Source organism: Narcine bancroftii, chromosome 11 (assembly GCF_036971445.1).
Source record: "Narcine bancroftii isolate sNarBan1 chromosome 11, sNarBan1.hap1, whole genome shotgun sequence".
Taxonomy (NCBI): domain Eukaryota; kingdom Metazoa; phylum Chordata; class Chondrichthyes; order Torpediniformes; family Narcinidae; genus Narcine; species Narcine bancroftii.
In genome coordinates this window covers 63,440,150-63,455,302 of record NC_091479.1, presented here as the reverse complement: position 1 = coordinate 63,455,302, position 15,153 = coordinate 63,440,150, and the positions used below count along the sequence as shown (strand labels likewise).

The 15,153-nt window shown below is 48.9% G+C and overlaps 1 protein-coding gene across 5 annotated transcripts in view; it reads left to right on the top strand.

The window, feature by feature from the left end:
• Positions 1–15,153, top strand: part of dennd5b (DENN/MADD domain containing 5B) — a 312,134-nt gene that overhangs the window by 221,647 nt on the left and 75,334 nt on the right. For all 5 annotated transcript variants that reach the window (XM_069903146.1, XM_069903145.1, XM_069903143.1 and 2 more), the window contains 4 exons: positions 2,925–3,077; positions 3,455–3,533; positions 5,890–5,971; positions 12,221–12,349. In XM_069903146.1, coding sequence (XP_069759247.1) covers positions 2,925–3,077; positions 3,455–3,533; positions 5,890–5,971; positions 12,221–12,349 — 443 coding nt within the window. The remainder of the gene's footprint in view (positions 1–2,924; positions 3,078–3,454; positions 3,534–5,889; positions 5,972–12,220; positions 12,350–15,153) is intronic.

Sequence of the window (15,153 nt, the reverse complement as noted above, 5' to 3'; positions counted from 1 at the left end):
TAGCAAAACGTCGAGCACCATCACGCTGAGCACTGGCGCACCTCAGAGCCGTGTGCTCAGCCCACTCCTGTTCATGCTACTGATCCACGACTGCATCGCCAGGGCCAGCTCCAACAGAGTCATCAAGTTTGCAGATGGCACAGCAGTAATTGGCCTCGTCAGCAACAACGATGAGTCGCACAACAGAGAAGAGGTGGGAAATCTCGTGACATGATGCGAGAGTAACAACCTGAGTCTCAATGTGGACAAGATGAAGGAGATGACCATGGACTTCAGGAGGATCAGGAAGAACAACTCTCCACTGCACATCAGCAACTCTGTAGTTGAGAGAGTGGAGAGCACCAAGTTCCTTAGAGTTTACTTGACCTATTGTGGACATTCAACATCTCCTCACTTGTCAGGAAGGCGCCACCGTGACTGCACTTCCTGAGAAGACTGAAGCGGGGAAGGCTACCGGTCACCATTATGTCAACGTTCTGTAGGAACTTTATCAAGAGTGTCCTGGCCGGCTGCATTACAGTGTGGGTATGGTTGCTGCAGAGAAATGGATCGGAGGTCAATCCACAGGATCAGAAGAGAAGCGATGTGAGCTACCAGGATCGTTGTCTGAAGAGGGCATGCAAATTATTGAGAACCTCTTCCACCCTGCGCACAGCATCTTTCAGCTGCTCCTGTCGGGGAAGAGATACGGGAGGATCAGAGCCAGCACCACCAGGCTGAGAAACAACTTCTTCCCACAGGCACTGAGAATGCTGAATGACCAAAAGAACAACTCACACTAACCATCCGAGACTCTCATATTCATGAGGCGATATTAATTTATTTGGATAGATGAAATACTTGTCCTGCATATGTATTGTTTGTCTGTATGTGTGTTATGTCTGGTTGTGTGTCTGCATGTTTTGCACCAAGGACCAGAGAATGGTATTTTGTCAGGGTGCACTTGTACAATTGGATGACAATAAACTTGACTGTGCTATATGACTGACTCTATGATGTCACAGCCCTTAGGGCCTGAATCAGGTTGCCTATGAAGTGTACTGGGATCTCAGTTCACTGAGATCTGGGAGAAATTCGCTGCTGCAATGGGGGGAGGGGGGGTCAGCCTGGGTCATGAGCCCTTGGCCAGAGATGGACATGAAGCAATGTTTTTGGAGATCTTGGCCAAAAAGTAGTTTCAGCTGATGCCAGAGATGGCCAAGAGGAATGGGAGCTAGGAAGTGAGAAGCTGGAGTGCTAAATTGATTCAGAGATGAGAAACAAAGGGCTGTTCATGGGGTGTGAATGGGAGTATCTTGCAGCAACTGCTCTGAGGTTCACCATTCAGTGAATGGTGAAGAGTATGAAAAAGAGAGATTTAGGGATCTATGTACAGAAATGGCTAAAAACTAGAGGACCACATGTGCTCTTGAATGCAAACAAATGTAACTCACGGTCCAGTTAAATAGAGTGCTACACATTCCTTGCAGGCTGCATACCTGGTGGAATGTGTACTTGCCTTTATAGAAAAAAGATGTCAGAATAAATGTGGGACCAGCAGTGCAAAAGTACAAGACTACACAAATTAGTTTGTTGTTGCCAGGTCTTTGGATGATAGCAGGGTGAATAGATCAGGGTGGAGGGAGATTATCACAAGGAAAGATCTTAAAAATTCAAGCCAGAGCATTCAAGGAATCTCTCAATACAAAGGGGTAAACCTCTGGAAGCTCCCTTCACAAACTATTCCTCACTTGGAATGTTCTCCATACTCTGAGTGCTCTCCCCTATGCTTAAGGAGCTGTTCAGGTTGGATTTTGTTTTAAATTTAGAGAACCGTAACAGGCCCTTCTGACCCGTGCCAGTCAAATACATCATGTGACCAATTAACCAATTGAAATGTGTGAGAAAACCAGAGTACCTGGAGGAAACCCCCATACAGACACACAGGGAGAACATGCAAACTCCTTGCAGACAGCGACAGATTCAAATCCAGGACTCTAGTGCTATAATTGGGGTTGTGTTGATGACTACACTCACAATACTGCCACTTTCTGCCTGAGATAGATTAAAGCTGGTCAAGACTATGAGGTGCCATGGGACTACAGTTGGAGAATAACAATCTGTTGGTCCACATAATTGATTCAAATAATTGTCCAAATAACTCAGTCCCACTTTTGAGGGACTGAATGGCCTGGACCTGTTCTGACGTGACCAGGGTTGCTGAGGCTTCAATTTAGTTTTATACTATTTAGTATTTAGTCTCCTTTCATGTTGAATCAACTGTCTTGACACAGTCACTCAGAGAAACCATCCTGTATTTTCTCAAAACTTGGATCGATTAGCAATGACATACATTAAATGCCATTTGGGATGGTGGGGGAGAGAAAAGAGGCTGTCAGGAGGAAGCGGCAAACTGACCAACAAGAGTCGCAAGGTTAGCGTAACACTGTTGTAGCGCCGGAAATCAGGACTGGGGTTCAAATCTCACACTGTCTGTAAGGAGTTTGTCCACTCCCCGTGACTGCAGGGTGCTCCAGATTCCTCCCGCTGTTCAGAGACACACCAGGGATGTCGGTCAATTGGATGTAATTGGGCAGCTCGGGCTCGTGGGCTGAAAGGGCTTGTTACTGTGCTGTATGTCTAAATTATATGAAAAAATCTGAGCCACCACCTCAATGCTTTATGCACTGACTAATTGGCCAGTGCCGTCCAAGGTAAGGATTCCGTCAGAGAGCTGGGACATCCTGCAGGTGGGACAGTTGCTATGCAAATGAAAGTGATCTTAATGGCTGGCTCAGCTGCAAATCATCTTCACTTGCCGACAAGAACCAAGGGGGAAGGTAAATTCAGGATCATTTGTTGAATTGTATCTGTTCATAATTGAGCATGTTGTTTTGTGAAAGCGGTGTTAAGAGTTGAATTCAGTGGCATGTGCATTATTGCAGACCAAGCGAATGCTGGTGGAAAAGATGGGACATGAGGCAGTGGAGCTGGGACATGGAGAGGCCAGCATCACTGGCTTGGAGGAGAACATGCTGATAGCAAGCTTGTGTGACTTGTTGGAGAGAATCTGGAGTCATGGGCTGCTCATCAAGCAGGTGAGTCCTTCAGAGGGATGTTACCTCATTAGATCAGCTCATTTCCGTGTGGATCCAGCACAATCAATGGTCACTGTTCCACCATGAGTTGTCTTCGAGACCTGCCCACTCCCCTCTGCGATGGAACTTCCATGAGCCTCTCTCTGTGCATTCTCCTGTGTGGAATCTGCTGCTCTCCTTACCAAAAATAATCACCACAGCCCCATGGCCTTCCTCAGCCCATGTTATATACTGGCAATCTCCCTTCTTCCCTCTCAATCCCAATGCAAGCTCTTGGCCCAAAGCATCGACATGCGCCCTTTGCCTTGACCTGATAAGTTCTTTCAGCTTCCTGCCTTCCTGTTTCAATTCAGAACTGCTTTGTTTTGTCATCACAGGGGAAATCGGCACTCTGGTCCCACCTGATGCACTATCAGGAATGTGAGGAGAAGCGGGAAACAATTGTGGAGACCCCAGGTCAGTAGATCTGTTTGTAAGAGGTAGCCGTCATTGAAGAATATCTGGAATAAATGAGGGTCAGGGATGTTGGGGGGGGTGTGAAGTTCCCAATGAGCCTCAAAGCTACAACCACTCTCAGGTGCAATGAGCAGAAGTAGTGAAGCAATTTATCTCTGATTTAAATTAATCATTCTGGGAAAACTCTCTCACCACAGGACAAAGAGAATATTCCCATTATTGAAAGGACACAAAAGAGAGCTGCCTGAATGATTGAGGGGCCTGATAGATGAGGAGCAATTATATGAATGTGGTCTTGCTTGAAAGATGTTTTTGGGATTTATACTGATGAAATAATGTGGCTCCCTCCACTTGTGTTCTAATTTGCAGTCTTGTCGATTCAAAGAAGCAGGGGGCAAGTTCAATCTGTGGAAATGCTATTTCAGTGAATGAATTGCCAGTCTATAAAATGAATGCCCTCCCCCAGGGAGACACTCAAAAACAGTATTGATTCATTCAAATGCAAATGAGCAGTTTAGAAAATTACATTTTGGATGCACTGTATGAATAATTGACGTGTGGTGAATGCAGCCTCAAAGTGAGGAATATTTAGCTTTTTGAGGAACAATTGACTTTGAACAGAGGCTTCCAAAGAAATGGAGCTTTCAAAATTCCTTGATTGTCATGTAACAGAACAGAGTATGTAATATTACATGAAATTCCCTTCTGACAGCATTAGGCAGCGTCACCATTTACAGTACAAGAACAAGAGAAGAAAAAACGAGTCCCTTCAGTCTTTTCACACCGCAGGCGGGCAGTGGCCCTACTTGGACCCTGGTGAAATTCCCGGGAAGTCAGGACCTCCTCGGCCTTTCACACCACGATCCAAATTCCTTCTCATTTGCCCTCCAAGGCAATTGGGGGAGGGGGTGTCCTGGTCTCAGCGATGATGCTCTACGCACTCACAGGAATAAGAATAGGTCACCCTCCCCTCACCCTCCTTTTCGGCACATCACAACAGCGGCACAATTCATGACCCATAATCCCTCACACAGCTGGAACTGCTCTGGGAAATACATGAGGAATTGTGGGTAACGAGGACAGCCATTGATCCCACGTTGAGCTGCTGTCTCGATGTCCCAAAGCAACCTGGTGTTGTCAGGTGGTTTGATTCTTTATTTTTAATCACCTATGTGACGCAGCACGCAAGGCCATTTTGCCTTTTCATACCACAGGGAGAGGGTGGCCCAGGGATATCACCCAGGACTGTGGCCCTGTAGGGCCGTAGACCTGGTTAATTTTCCTGGGCTGACATTTTCACACTGACGGTTCACAGGAGGGTTCCCAGGAATCCCATCTTACACAGTGGTGTAAAAAGGCCTACTGAGTGTCTGTGGATTCACCTCCAGCTTTCCCACAGTCTCTGCAATCACACAGGCTCCTGTTCAAACTAGCAGCAACCCAAGCTCCAGAACCAAACCTCCAAAACAATCAGGAAACCGAGGCCCTTTGGGAGACCTTCTTGCCCCCAGCATCTTCTCAGATCCCAGTTCTGAGATCTGGTTCCCATGAGCCCGTCCCCAGCAGCCCTCAGCCTCTGCAGGTCCCCCAACCATAAGTAGCCTGCAGCCTGTGTTGGTCCCGAAGCCGCTGAGCCCTTCTCTGCTGCAGTGGTCAGCCATTCTTTAGGGTCCTCCAGCTGCTGAGTCCCTTGTTGGTCTGCCGCTGCGGTCACAGTTCTGCAGGGTCATCTCTACTACTTCTCCTCAACGGGGGGGAGGGGAGGTGTTCTCCCCATTTCTGGTGCCCTGCGCAGGTCCACTGCTCCCCCAGAATCTGCAACCTCTCGTGACTGCTGCCAAGCATAGGCGTTGCCATCTTGAGCCCAGACCCCACGGTTGCAGGGATCTGCAGCATTTCTCACATCTTGTCTGGGGCTGTGGAGAGCTGGAGGAGAGAGAGATGACCAGCACAGTTTGCAGTCAACCTGCCTTGTGCTCTCTCCAGTGCCAGGCAAAGCAGCACCACCCTTGCACTATTGTGCAGGGAACATGCAGCTGGGCTCACAACCCTCCCACTCGCAGCAACATTTTAAGTGTTCCTGTTTCTAGCTGGATACATCCTGGAAGTTTCAGCACAGGACCTCCTCCCTTCGACTGCCTACCCCAAGCGCGTTGTGGAGATCAAAGCTTTAATTTCTGGAGATGCAGGAACAATCCTAGAACATTGCCAACCTAAAAACTGTCTCTATCTCAACCTTCTTTAACATCTATGACCATCTTTGTTGCAATGACAAATGCTATAAAGGCCGATGTTAGTTCTCTCACTGAGTCTGGTTTCTCATCGCTGTGCTATCTTTTCCCCAATGTCTCCACAGCTGCAGCCAGGCCGGAACGGCGAAAATCAGAGTCGGGACTAATCTTGCCAACCCTCAAGGTTTCCCTCAACCACGACATGAGGTACTGTGTAATTGTGGGTCGAAACACATAGATAATGCATGTCTAAACTCTGCATTTCTGTACACAAGTATACTGGCACACTAATGTACATACACTAAGATTTAATGTGATCTTAGTATTGAAAGCTACCTTGTAAATTGTAACTGCTGTTCCAATTAATAGCTGCATGCACCAGAGAAAAATTAGACAGAGGTTCCAGCTTTGGGGAAAAGGCTGCATAGCAGTGAACTGCTGTCTGTGCTCCTTGCGAATCTCCTCATTTCCTTGCGTGACTTACAGATATGAAGGGGGATAGAAGCTGGGAAGGACCCAAGAGTTGGCAGGCAATTGGACAGAAAGTGTGAGAGGTGAAGAGTCAGGGAGAAGGGAGACCTCTGGGAACGGGGGTGGGAGTTTAAGAGAAAAGGAAGTACAGAATTGGGGAAGAAGAGATGGAAGCAGGTGAAGCCAGGTGGTGGTTACCCAAAATGGGAAAACCCCCATCTGTGCCGTTAGGTTTAGGGCCGTCCAGGAGGAATGTGATGTGTTGTTCCTTGAGTTCATGCTTGACCTCCTCTGAGGAACAAATGGCTGGGAGAGTGGAGAGGTTTGGCAGCAGTAAGTTCAATTTACTGGGTAGGTGTTGTGGTTCCTCAGCCACTGGAGGATGTCCAGGGCATTTAGTGATGGTTCTGTGGAACCGAAATGGACGTCACCTGGGATGGAGAGCAGTGCACCATAGACCATATCCGCCGATGAGGTGGGAAGTCTTTCTTTAGGTGCTGTGTGAATGCCCAGCAGGACCCATGGGAGTTCATCCATCCAGTTGGGCCCATGCAGGCGTGATTTAAGGGCTGCTTTTATAGCAGTGAATGCGCTCTACCAGTCCATTGGATTGAGAGTGTTAGGCGGTAAGTAGATCCACAAAGAGATTACGAACCTTTCTATTTGTTTCTCACTCATATATGATCCATCGCTGATTTAAGTTTCTCTTAAATCCATTAATACTATTTGCTCAATCACTCTGACTGTGATGGTAGAACCAGTGTCTGCCGTTTATTCAAACCACGCGCATTCCTTTTTGGGAGAGGCGACAGGCTCGTGGGAGTGATGTCGTTCCCCTGGCAACACACTCCTGCAGTCTGGAACTTCTGCGCAGTGTGGGGGGGTGGGGTGGGGGGAAAGCCCCTGTGCCCTGCCGCGCTGGCTGTTCACCACAGTGATTTGGCCCATCGTTTGCATTGTGGGCTACATCACCACCATACCATCCCCCACCCCCTGAGTCACAGTCTCTTTGGGTGAGGATTGGGAGCTCGTCTTTGGGGGGGGGGTGGGGGTACCCCCAGCACCGTATAGTGCAGAGGCAGGGAAAGGCTCTGAACAGTCCAAGTGGTCGACTGTAAACATGTCGTGCCTGCCTCCAATATCTAGAGTATATACAACCCCCTCTCCTCTCAGGCCCTGCATAAGGGCACTGCAAGGGGAACCTGGTTTGTCCCGTCTTACAAAGACAAAGTCCTCGGCTTTGAATTCTTGTGGGACGTGGCTAGTTGATGTCCCGTGGGTGGTGGTAGGATGTGGACGTGGGTAGGTGTTGTGGTTCCTCAGCCACTGGAGGATGTCCAGGGCATTTGGTGATGGTTCTGTGGAACCGAAATGGACGTCACCTGGGATGGAGAGCGGTGCACCGTAGACCATATCCGCCGATGAGGTGGGAAATCTCTCTTTAGGTGCTGTGTGGATGCCCAGCAGGACCCATGGGAGTTCATCCATCCAGTTGGGCCCATGCAGGCGTGATTTGAGGGCTGCTTTTATAGCAGTGAAAGCGCTCTACCAGCCCATTGGATTGAGAGTGGTAGGCAGTTGTGTGGTGTAGCTGGCTGCCGCAGAATTTGGCCAGGGTCGCCCAGAGGGAAGAGGTAAACTGGGCTCCACAGTCAGAAGTTATGTGGGAAGGGACACCAAAACAGGTGACCCATTGTGAGGTAAAGGATCTGGCTCAGGTCTCCGTGTCACAGGCTGGCATGGACACAGACTCTGGCCATCGTGCAAAGCAGTCGACCATGGTGAAAATGTACCTAATCCCCTGGCTGATGGGAAGGGGCCCTACAACGACCATGTGCACAAACCTGTTCTGCTGTGGGTGGGAAACATTGCACTGGGCCTTTAGCATACTGATGGACTTTGGTTCATTGGCATTGTACACAGATTTTTGCCAAAAGTGAAACTTCACACCAAAGCCCATGCCATTCAAACCTGTCCAAAATGTGGCGGACTGTTGATTGGATGGATGGATGAGAGAGTCCATGCACTTCATTGAATACCCACCGTCTCCAGGTCGTGGGCAGGATTGGCCTAGGGTGGCCTGTGGACATATCACACAGGAGTGTTGGGCCAGGGTCCGGCACGAACTCCTCAATTTGTAGGCTGGTGATGGCGGTACGGTATTCCTGTTTATCGGCATCTTCAGTCTGGTCCCTGGCGAGCTGACCTGTGTCAATGCCACCCATCACCTCAGAGATCGTTAGCCTGGACACTGGGTCAGCTACCACATTGGACTTTCCCGCTACGTGGCGGATATCTGTCGTATACTTGGAGATGCATGAAAGGTGCCATTGTTGCCTAGCTGACCAGGGGTCCGAGACTTTGCCCAGTGCCTGCACCAGTGGCTTGTAGTCTATGTAGGTTGTGAACACTCGGCCTTCAAAGATGTACCGGAAATGGCGTTCAAAAGCGGTGTACTTCAGCTCAGGTGGTCGGAGGTGTTTGCTGAAGAAAGTGATTTGCCGCCACTGGTGATCCACTTACTGTTGCAGCACTGCACCCACTGCCTGAAGAGCCTGTGGTTAATTTCAGGGGTAAGTCTGGATCCAGTGTGCCAGGAACGTGGCTTTGGAGAGGGCTGTTGTGGTCTCATCGAATGTCTGGAGTGCCTCCGCAGACCAGCTGGTTTCCTTGTTACCTGCCTTAACAAGGTCGAAGAGAGGCCGGGTGGTGGCTGCTGCTCCTGGGAGGAAGTGATGAAAGAAATTCACCATCTCAAGGATTTCTTGCAGGTTTTTGAGGGTTTTGGGCCTGGGAAAGTTCCGGATGGCCTCGACCTTGTCAGGCAAAGGTGTTGCTCCTTCGCTGGAAATGCAGTGCCCAAGGAAGTCGATGGAAAAACCGAACTGGTACTTGGACAGGTTGACGGTTAGCCCAAATGTCTTGCACCCGGGTAAACAGGTGTTTTAAATGTTCTTTGTGGGTCCTGGCATCTTGACTGGTAATGAGGATGTCGTTCAGGTCCACAAAAATTCCCTCCAGGCCTCTTGCCACTACGTCCATGACGTGCTGGAATGGTTGGTCCGTGTTTTTCAGCCCGAATGGCATTCTCAGGAACTCGAAGAGACCAAACAGACCTCATCCTGGTACACTGGTACACCGAATCGACTTTGGAAAAAATCTGATCACCTTGGAGTTGTGCGGCAAAGTCCTGTATGTGTGGAATGGGGTATCTGTCCAGTACCGTTGTGTCATTGAGCCTGCAGTACTCTCCGTAAGGGCGCCAGCCACCAGAGTTCTTTAGGACTATGTGTAGCAGTGAAGCCCACGGGCTGTTGGAACGGCGGACGATCCCCAATACCTCCATCGTGGCAAACTCGGCCTTGGATTGGAGGAGCTCATCTTGGGGCGGTCGCCGCATCCGTTTGTACACGAGTGGTCCGGTGGTCTCAATGTGGTGTTGCACGCCATGTGCTGGTTCAGCATCGTGGAATTTGGGGCCAGTAGAGGGGGGACATTAGCGAGCAGTGCAATGTACTCACTTTGTTCGAGACCGTGGAGTCCCAATGGCTGGAAAGTGCACTGGCACAGGGTGAGGGGGGGAATCTGGAAGGTGGTAGAATTAACCAGCCAGCGTCGGTTGAGGTCGACTGAGAATTCATTCATCCAGAGGAAATCCGCTTCTAGGAGGGCCTGGCCTACTGAGGCAATGGTACAGTCCCACCAGAAAACGGCATTCCTGGTATAAATGGTCATGTAACGTGTCCCATAGGTGGGGATGGTTGAACCGTTGGCAGCTTGTAGGGGCAGGCCTCTGGCATTGTTCTTTAGCTCAAAGAATGTGGGTGGAACTAGGCTGATTTCTGCCCCGGTGTCTATCAGGAATTTCCGCTGGGCCTTCCGGTAGCAAAGGTAAAGCCTGCCTTTTCTGGTGCCAACCGCCAGAGCCACTAACAGCAGCCGGCTTGTTCATTTCCCTGCATTGGACTGGGTTTGCTGCCTGAAAAGGTGCAGGGTGGTACGCACCGCCGAGCATTGCGGCCCCATCAACGGTGGTAGTAGCAGTATCCTGCTGTTTTGTCACTGCATTGTGGCTGGGCTGCTGCAGTGGCCGCCATGGGGGTGCACGAGGTGGCCCAGGTTGGTGTTGTTGCTCCCACTGCGCAAATGGATGGAGTCAGGTTGTGGAGTGCGGAAGAGCCGGTCTGCTTCTCTCGCCACGGGATGCGATTCAGCAAAGTCAATGTTGGAGATGGTGGTGGCAACGTGGACCGGAAAGGAACAGGGCCTCAAACAGGAGGTACTTTTTGTCCGACTGCGGGGGCCACTAGTTCCTGCATCAGTTCTGAGGAGTTGCAATCGCCTAGGCCCTGCGAGTTAAGCACGCGAACGGCCTATTTGTGCCGGCTAAGTTCATTTGACTTGAGCAAAAACTGTTTAAACATCGTGTACTTGCCATCCACGGGTGGGTTGTTGACAAATAGGGCGACTTTTACTACTGTGACAGGGTCCATGCGCCAGAACTTTGTGTGCTCAGCTGTGATTCCTCGCAGGACGAACTGTGATTCTGCAAGTTGCAGCCAGCTGCGTGGCTGGTTTGCCCAGAATGGCGGCGAGTGGACGCTTACGGCATAAACTGCCGCAGAAGCTCCGTTGGTGGCAACCGCTTGGGCTGTGGCCGAGATGGCAGGATTCATCTTGCTGCATGTTGTGGGTTCAAAAAACGATAGAACCTGGTTGGTTGTAGCGTTGCTAAAGGCAGAACTGCTGAAATAAACGCTGTCCACACCAAACAAGTCAACCAGTAGCTGCCATTTATTCAAACCACACACGTTCCTTTTTCGGCGGAGGCGACAGACTCACGGGAGTGATGTCATAATGCTGCTGGGAGACCTGGCCATTCCCCTGGCGACACGCTCCTGCAGCCTGGAACTTCTGTGTGGTGGGGGGAGGAGGGGGGAAAGACCCTGTGCCCTGCTGCGTTGGCTGTTCGCTATGGCGTTTTGGCTCGACCCACCACCATTGCTTCCATTTTTGGCCTGACCCTTCCACATGAGAATATTTCTACACCTGTCTTAGCAACCCACTTGCCAATTATTTTGAAACCTCCTCTCCGGAGAGAAGGACCCTATCCTGATTAGTCCTCCTGATAATGATCCCCTCTCTGTTCACATCCATCACTTTTGTAATTCTGTTCACCATTTTCTCCCAGTGCCTCTATTTCTGCTCGTTTTCTACACAAGACAGTGCCCAAAGGGAGCCTGCATTATTCAGAACCTATTCCTCTCCCCTGCCACCTTCTTGGTACGTTGTTGGATGTCACTTTTATTGCCTTTGCTTTCAAGTGTGAGCTCTTATTTTATACTGTGAGTCATAAACCCATTGTATAAAGGCAGCCTTCAATATAAAGTCTGATCTGTTTGTTATTCATCTGGCTTGATTCAAATAGACAGTGCCATTAAATCCCAAAGGCCCTCGCTAATAATCGACATACAGGCAATTTCATGTCAACGCATTATAAATAATTCAGCCTTTGTTTCTTCACCAGCTGTTAATGAAAGAAAGATTTGCATTTATATAGTCTCTTCCATGTCATCAGAACGCTCCAAAATAATATACAGTCCGTGAAGTACTTGCACGTCACGTGGTGCACGGGAAGGAGATGATGTTTTAGTGCGGTTAATCGAGGAGAAAGGAGAGCTGCCCTTCTCAGCCTTAAATAGGGCGGAGGGATCTTTTGTGTCTGCCAGAGAAGGCAGATTGATAGCTAAGTGTCTGGTCCAAGATGCAGCACATCTTCACAGCAGCACATGAATGCGTTGAGGGTGCATGACTTGAGCAGGATTTAAACCAACTATCCCCTGGCTCAGTCACCAACCGTACAGCCCAGTCACAATCCCCTCCCCTTGCAAACCTAGTTTCAGTGTGAGTGAGGCAGGAGGAGAAGGGAGGGGTGGGAGGAGGAAACAATTCCTTTAAACATGCTGGTTTCACTTCATCTTTCAGACACGTCCAACAAATGAGTGAGATCAAGACAGATGTGGGCCGTGCCAGGGCATGGATTAGACTCTCCCTAGAAAAAAAGGTGCTTTCTCAACAGCTCAAGCAACTTTTGTTAAACCAAAGTCTTATCAAGTAAGTTTCAGTGATTAATTTCCTTTTAAAGGGTTGAAGAATTCGATGAAAGCTGTGGGATTCAAAGGGTTTTACTATGCGAAAGGCTGGAATTGCTTTAGTGTCTGTCACATTCTTTGGAAGCCCCCACTTTAGAGGCCATGGAGTACTTTTAAAGTGTGATCACTGGCAAAATATACGGAGAAGGAGCCACCAGTTTGCAGCAGCCAGCTGCTATAACCAAATGCAATCTGCTGGAGGAGCTCAGCAGATTATGTGGTGGGAGGAAAAGAATGGACGACATTTGATTTGAGGCCCATTGTAGAGATTGGTTCTCGAGAAAGGGTTTCATCTCAAAATGTCGGCCATTCTTTTTCTCCCACCGCTGCTGTTTGACCCGGCTTCATATTCCAGCATGGAAAACGTGCATGGGAGAATAACAAGATCCTTGTTTTGGTGATGCTTGCTGTGGGATGAATTTTGACCCACATTGGAACTTCCTCATTGTGTTCAAAGTAGTACAGCTGTTCCTCGACATAACTGGAATACTTTCCTGGAAAATGGTTCTATGAGGGGAGGGGTGTTAAAAAGACCTGAAAATAGTGAAGGCTGGGCAAAGTGCGGGTTGGGTATTTGGGGAGAGTGGAGGGTCCCGCGCTGTTTGAACAATAGTGCTGTAAATCAAGGACAACTCTCCCAGTGGTCGGTAGTGTTGAGACAAAAATCAAGCATTTGTAAATCTGCAGCTTAGGTCATTTTCCAGTCTGAAGGGGGCAGATGGGAACACCCTTTAATGAGACATTCCAGGTCTCTGCAGTGTGGTTCGAACCATGCCATAGGATTCAAAGGTGGAAGTGAACTCCACTGACATTTGAAAGAGCAATTCTACATACAATATGCCTGCCCCAAACAGGCTTGCAGAGGTCCATGATGTGGTCATAAACAGGAGGCAGCCCAGCCAGATACACTATAAACCTTAGTTTAAGAAAGCCCTGTCCAACTAACACAAAGTGTAACCTGCTGTGCCAGAGGTCCCATCACACTTGATCACCTCTATACCAAGATAAAGAAGGCCTACCGTTCATTCCTGAGATTGCATTTTGGTAAGTCAGATCACCTGGCTGTGCTCCTGTCTTCATACAGACAGAACCTAAAAAGAGAAGCTCTGGAGATCAGGACATCTAGAATGTGGCCACAGGAGGCTGAGAACAGATACAGGACTTCCTCGAGTCAGTGGATTGGATGTTGTTCAAGGACTCTTTTGAGGATCTGAATGATTACATCAGGGTTGTCACAGACTTTATCAAAAGAACTGTGGATGAGTGTGTCCCCACCAAATCATTCAGGGTTTTCCCCAACCAGAAGCCCTGGATGAACAATGAAATCCAGAACCTGCTGAGAGCCAGATCACAGGCATTAAAATCTGGAGATCCAGATCAATATAGAAGGAACGGGTATGACCTGTGAGAAGCTCTCTCCTGGGCGAAGTGGAGATTCCAGATGAAAATGGAAACAACAAGGGACACTTAACAGCTGTGGCAGGGCCTAAATGCCATAATCTGCTACAAAACCAAATTGGGTGAAGTAGCAGATGGTAAAACTTTGCTCCCTGAGGAACTCTGCATCTATGCCCATTTTGATGACAGTAACAGTGAAGAACCATCCCTCCATACCCTCCAATCCTCGATGATCCCATCCTGTCTGTATCTGAGGATGACAAGTGTGCTGTCTTCAGGAACGTAAATCGGAGGAAAGCCCAGATGGATTACCCAGCTGAGTGTTAAACATCTGTGCTGACCAATTTACCAATGTATTCATGGATATCTTCAATATCTCACTCCAGCAGGGTTTGGTATCCACCTGTTTCAAACAGGCGTCAATCATACCAAGAGTGTAGTAACCTGCCTTGATGACTATCGGCCAGTAGCACTTACCTCAAAAGTGATTAAGAGTTTTGAAAGGCTGGTGATGAACCATTATCTGCTCCTGTTTGATCAGAGACATAGATACGTTCCAGTTCGCCTATTGTAGTAACAGGTCTACAGGAGATTCCATTTCACTGGCTCTACACAAAGCTCTGGAACACCTGGACAGCAAAGACACATTCATCAGAAATGTGTAGGGGTTGTATAAAGGAAGGGGATGAGTCTGCAGGGAATTGAAATGGGTGGCCACGGGGAGATCTATCACGGGGAGGGAGACTAAAAACCTGGCTGAATGGTGCACCAACAACAACCTCGCACTCAATGTCACCAAAAGTAAGGACCTGATTGTAAGAAAGAAAAACCAGAGGTTTACAATCCAGTGATCATTGGGGGATCAGAAGTGAAGAGGGTGAGCAAATTTAAGTTCTTGGCAGTCACTATTTCAGAGGATCTTTCCTGGACCCAACACACCAATGGCATCATGAAGAAAGCACATCAGCACCTCTACTTCCTCAGGAGTTTGCGGAGGATTGGTATAACATCAGAAACCCTGGCAAATCTCTACAGATGTGTGGTGACCAATTCACGGTGTGGTATGGGGACACCAATACGCCTGAGCGTAAAGTCCTGCAAAAGGAAGTGGATATAGCCCAGGCCATCACAGGCAAAACCCTCTCCACCATCGAGAACATCGACAGGGAACGCTGCCGTCGGAGAGCAGCAGCAATCATCAAGGATCCACGCCAGCCAGCACACACTCTGTTCTCGCTGCTGCCATCAGGAAGGTTCTGTAGGTGGCCCACAAGACTCGCACCACCAGGTTGAGGAACAGCTGCTCCCCCTCCACCATCAGGCTCCTCAACAAAAACTCAATCAGGGACTCATTTAAGGACTCTTGTG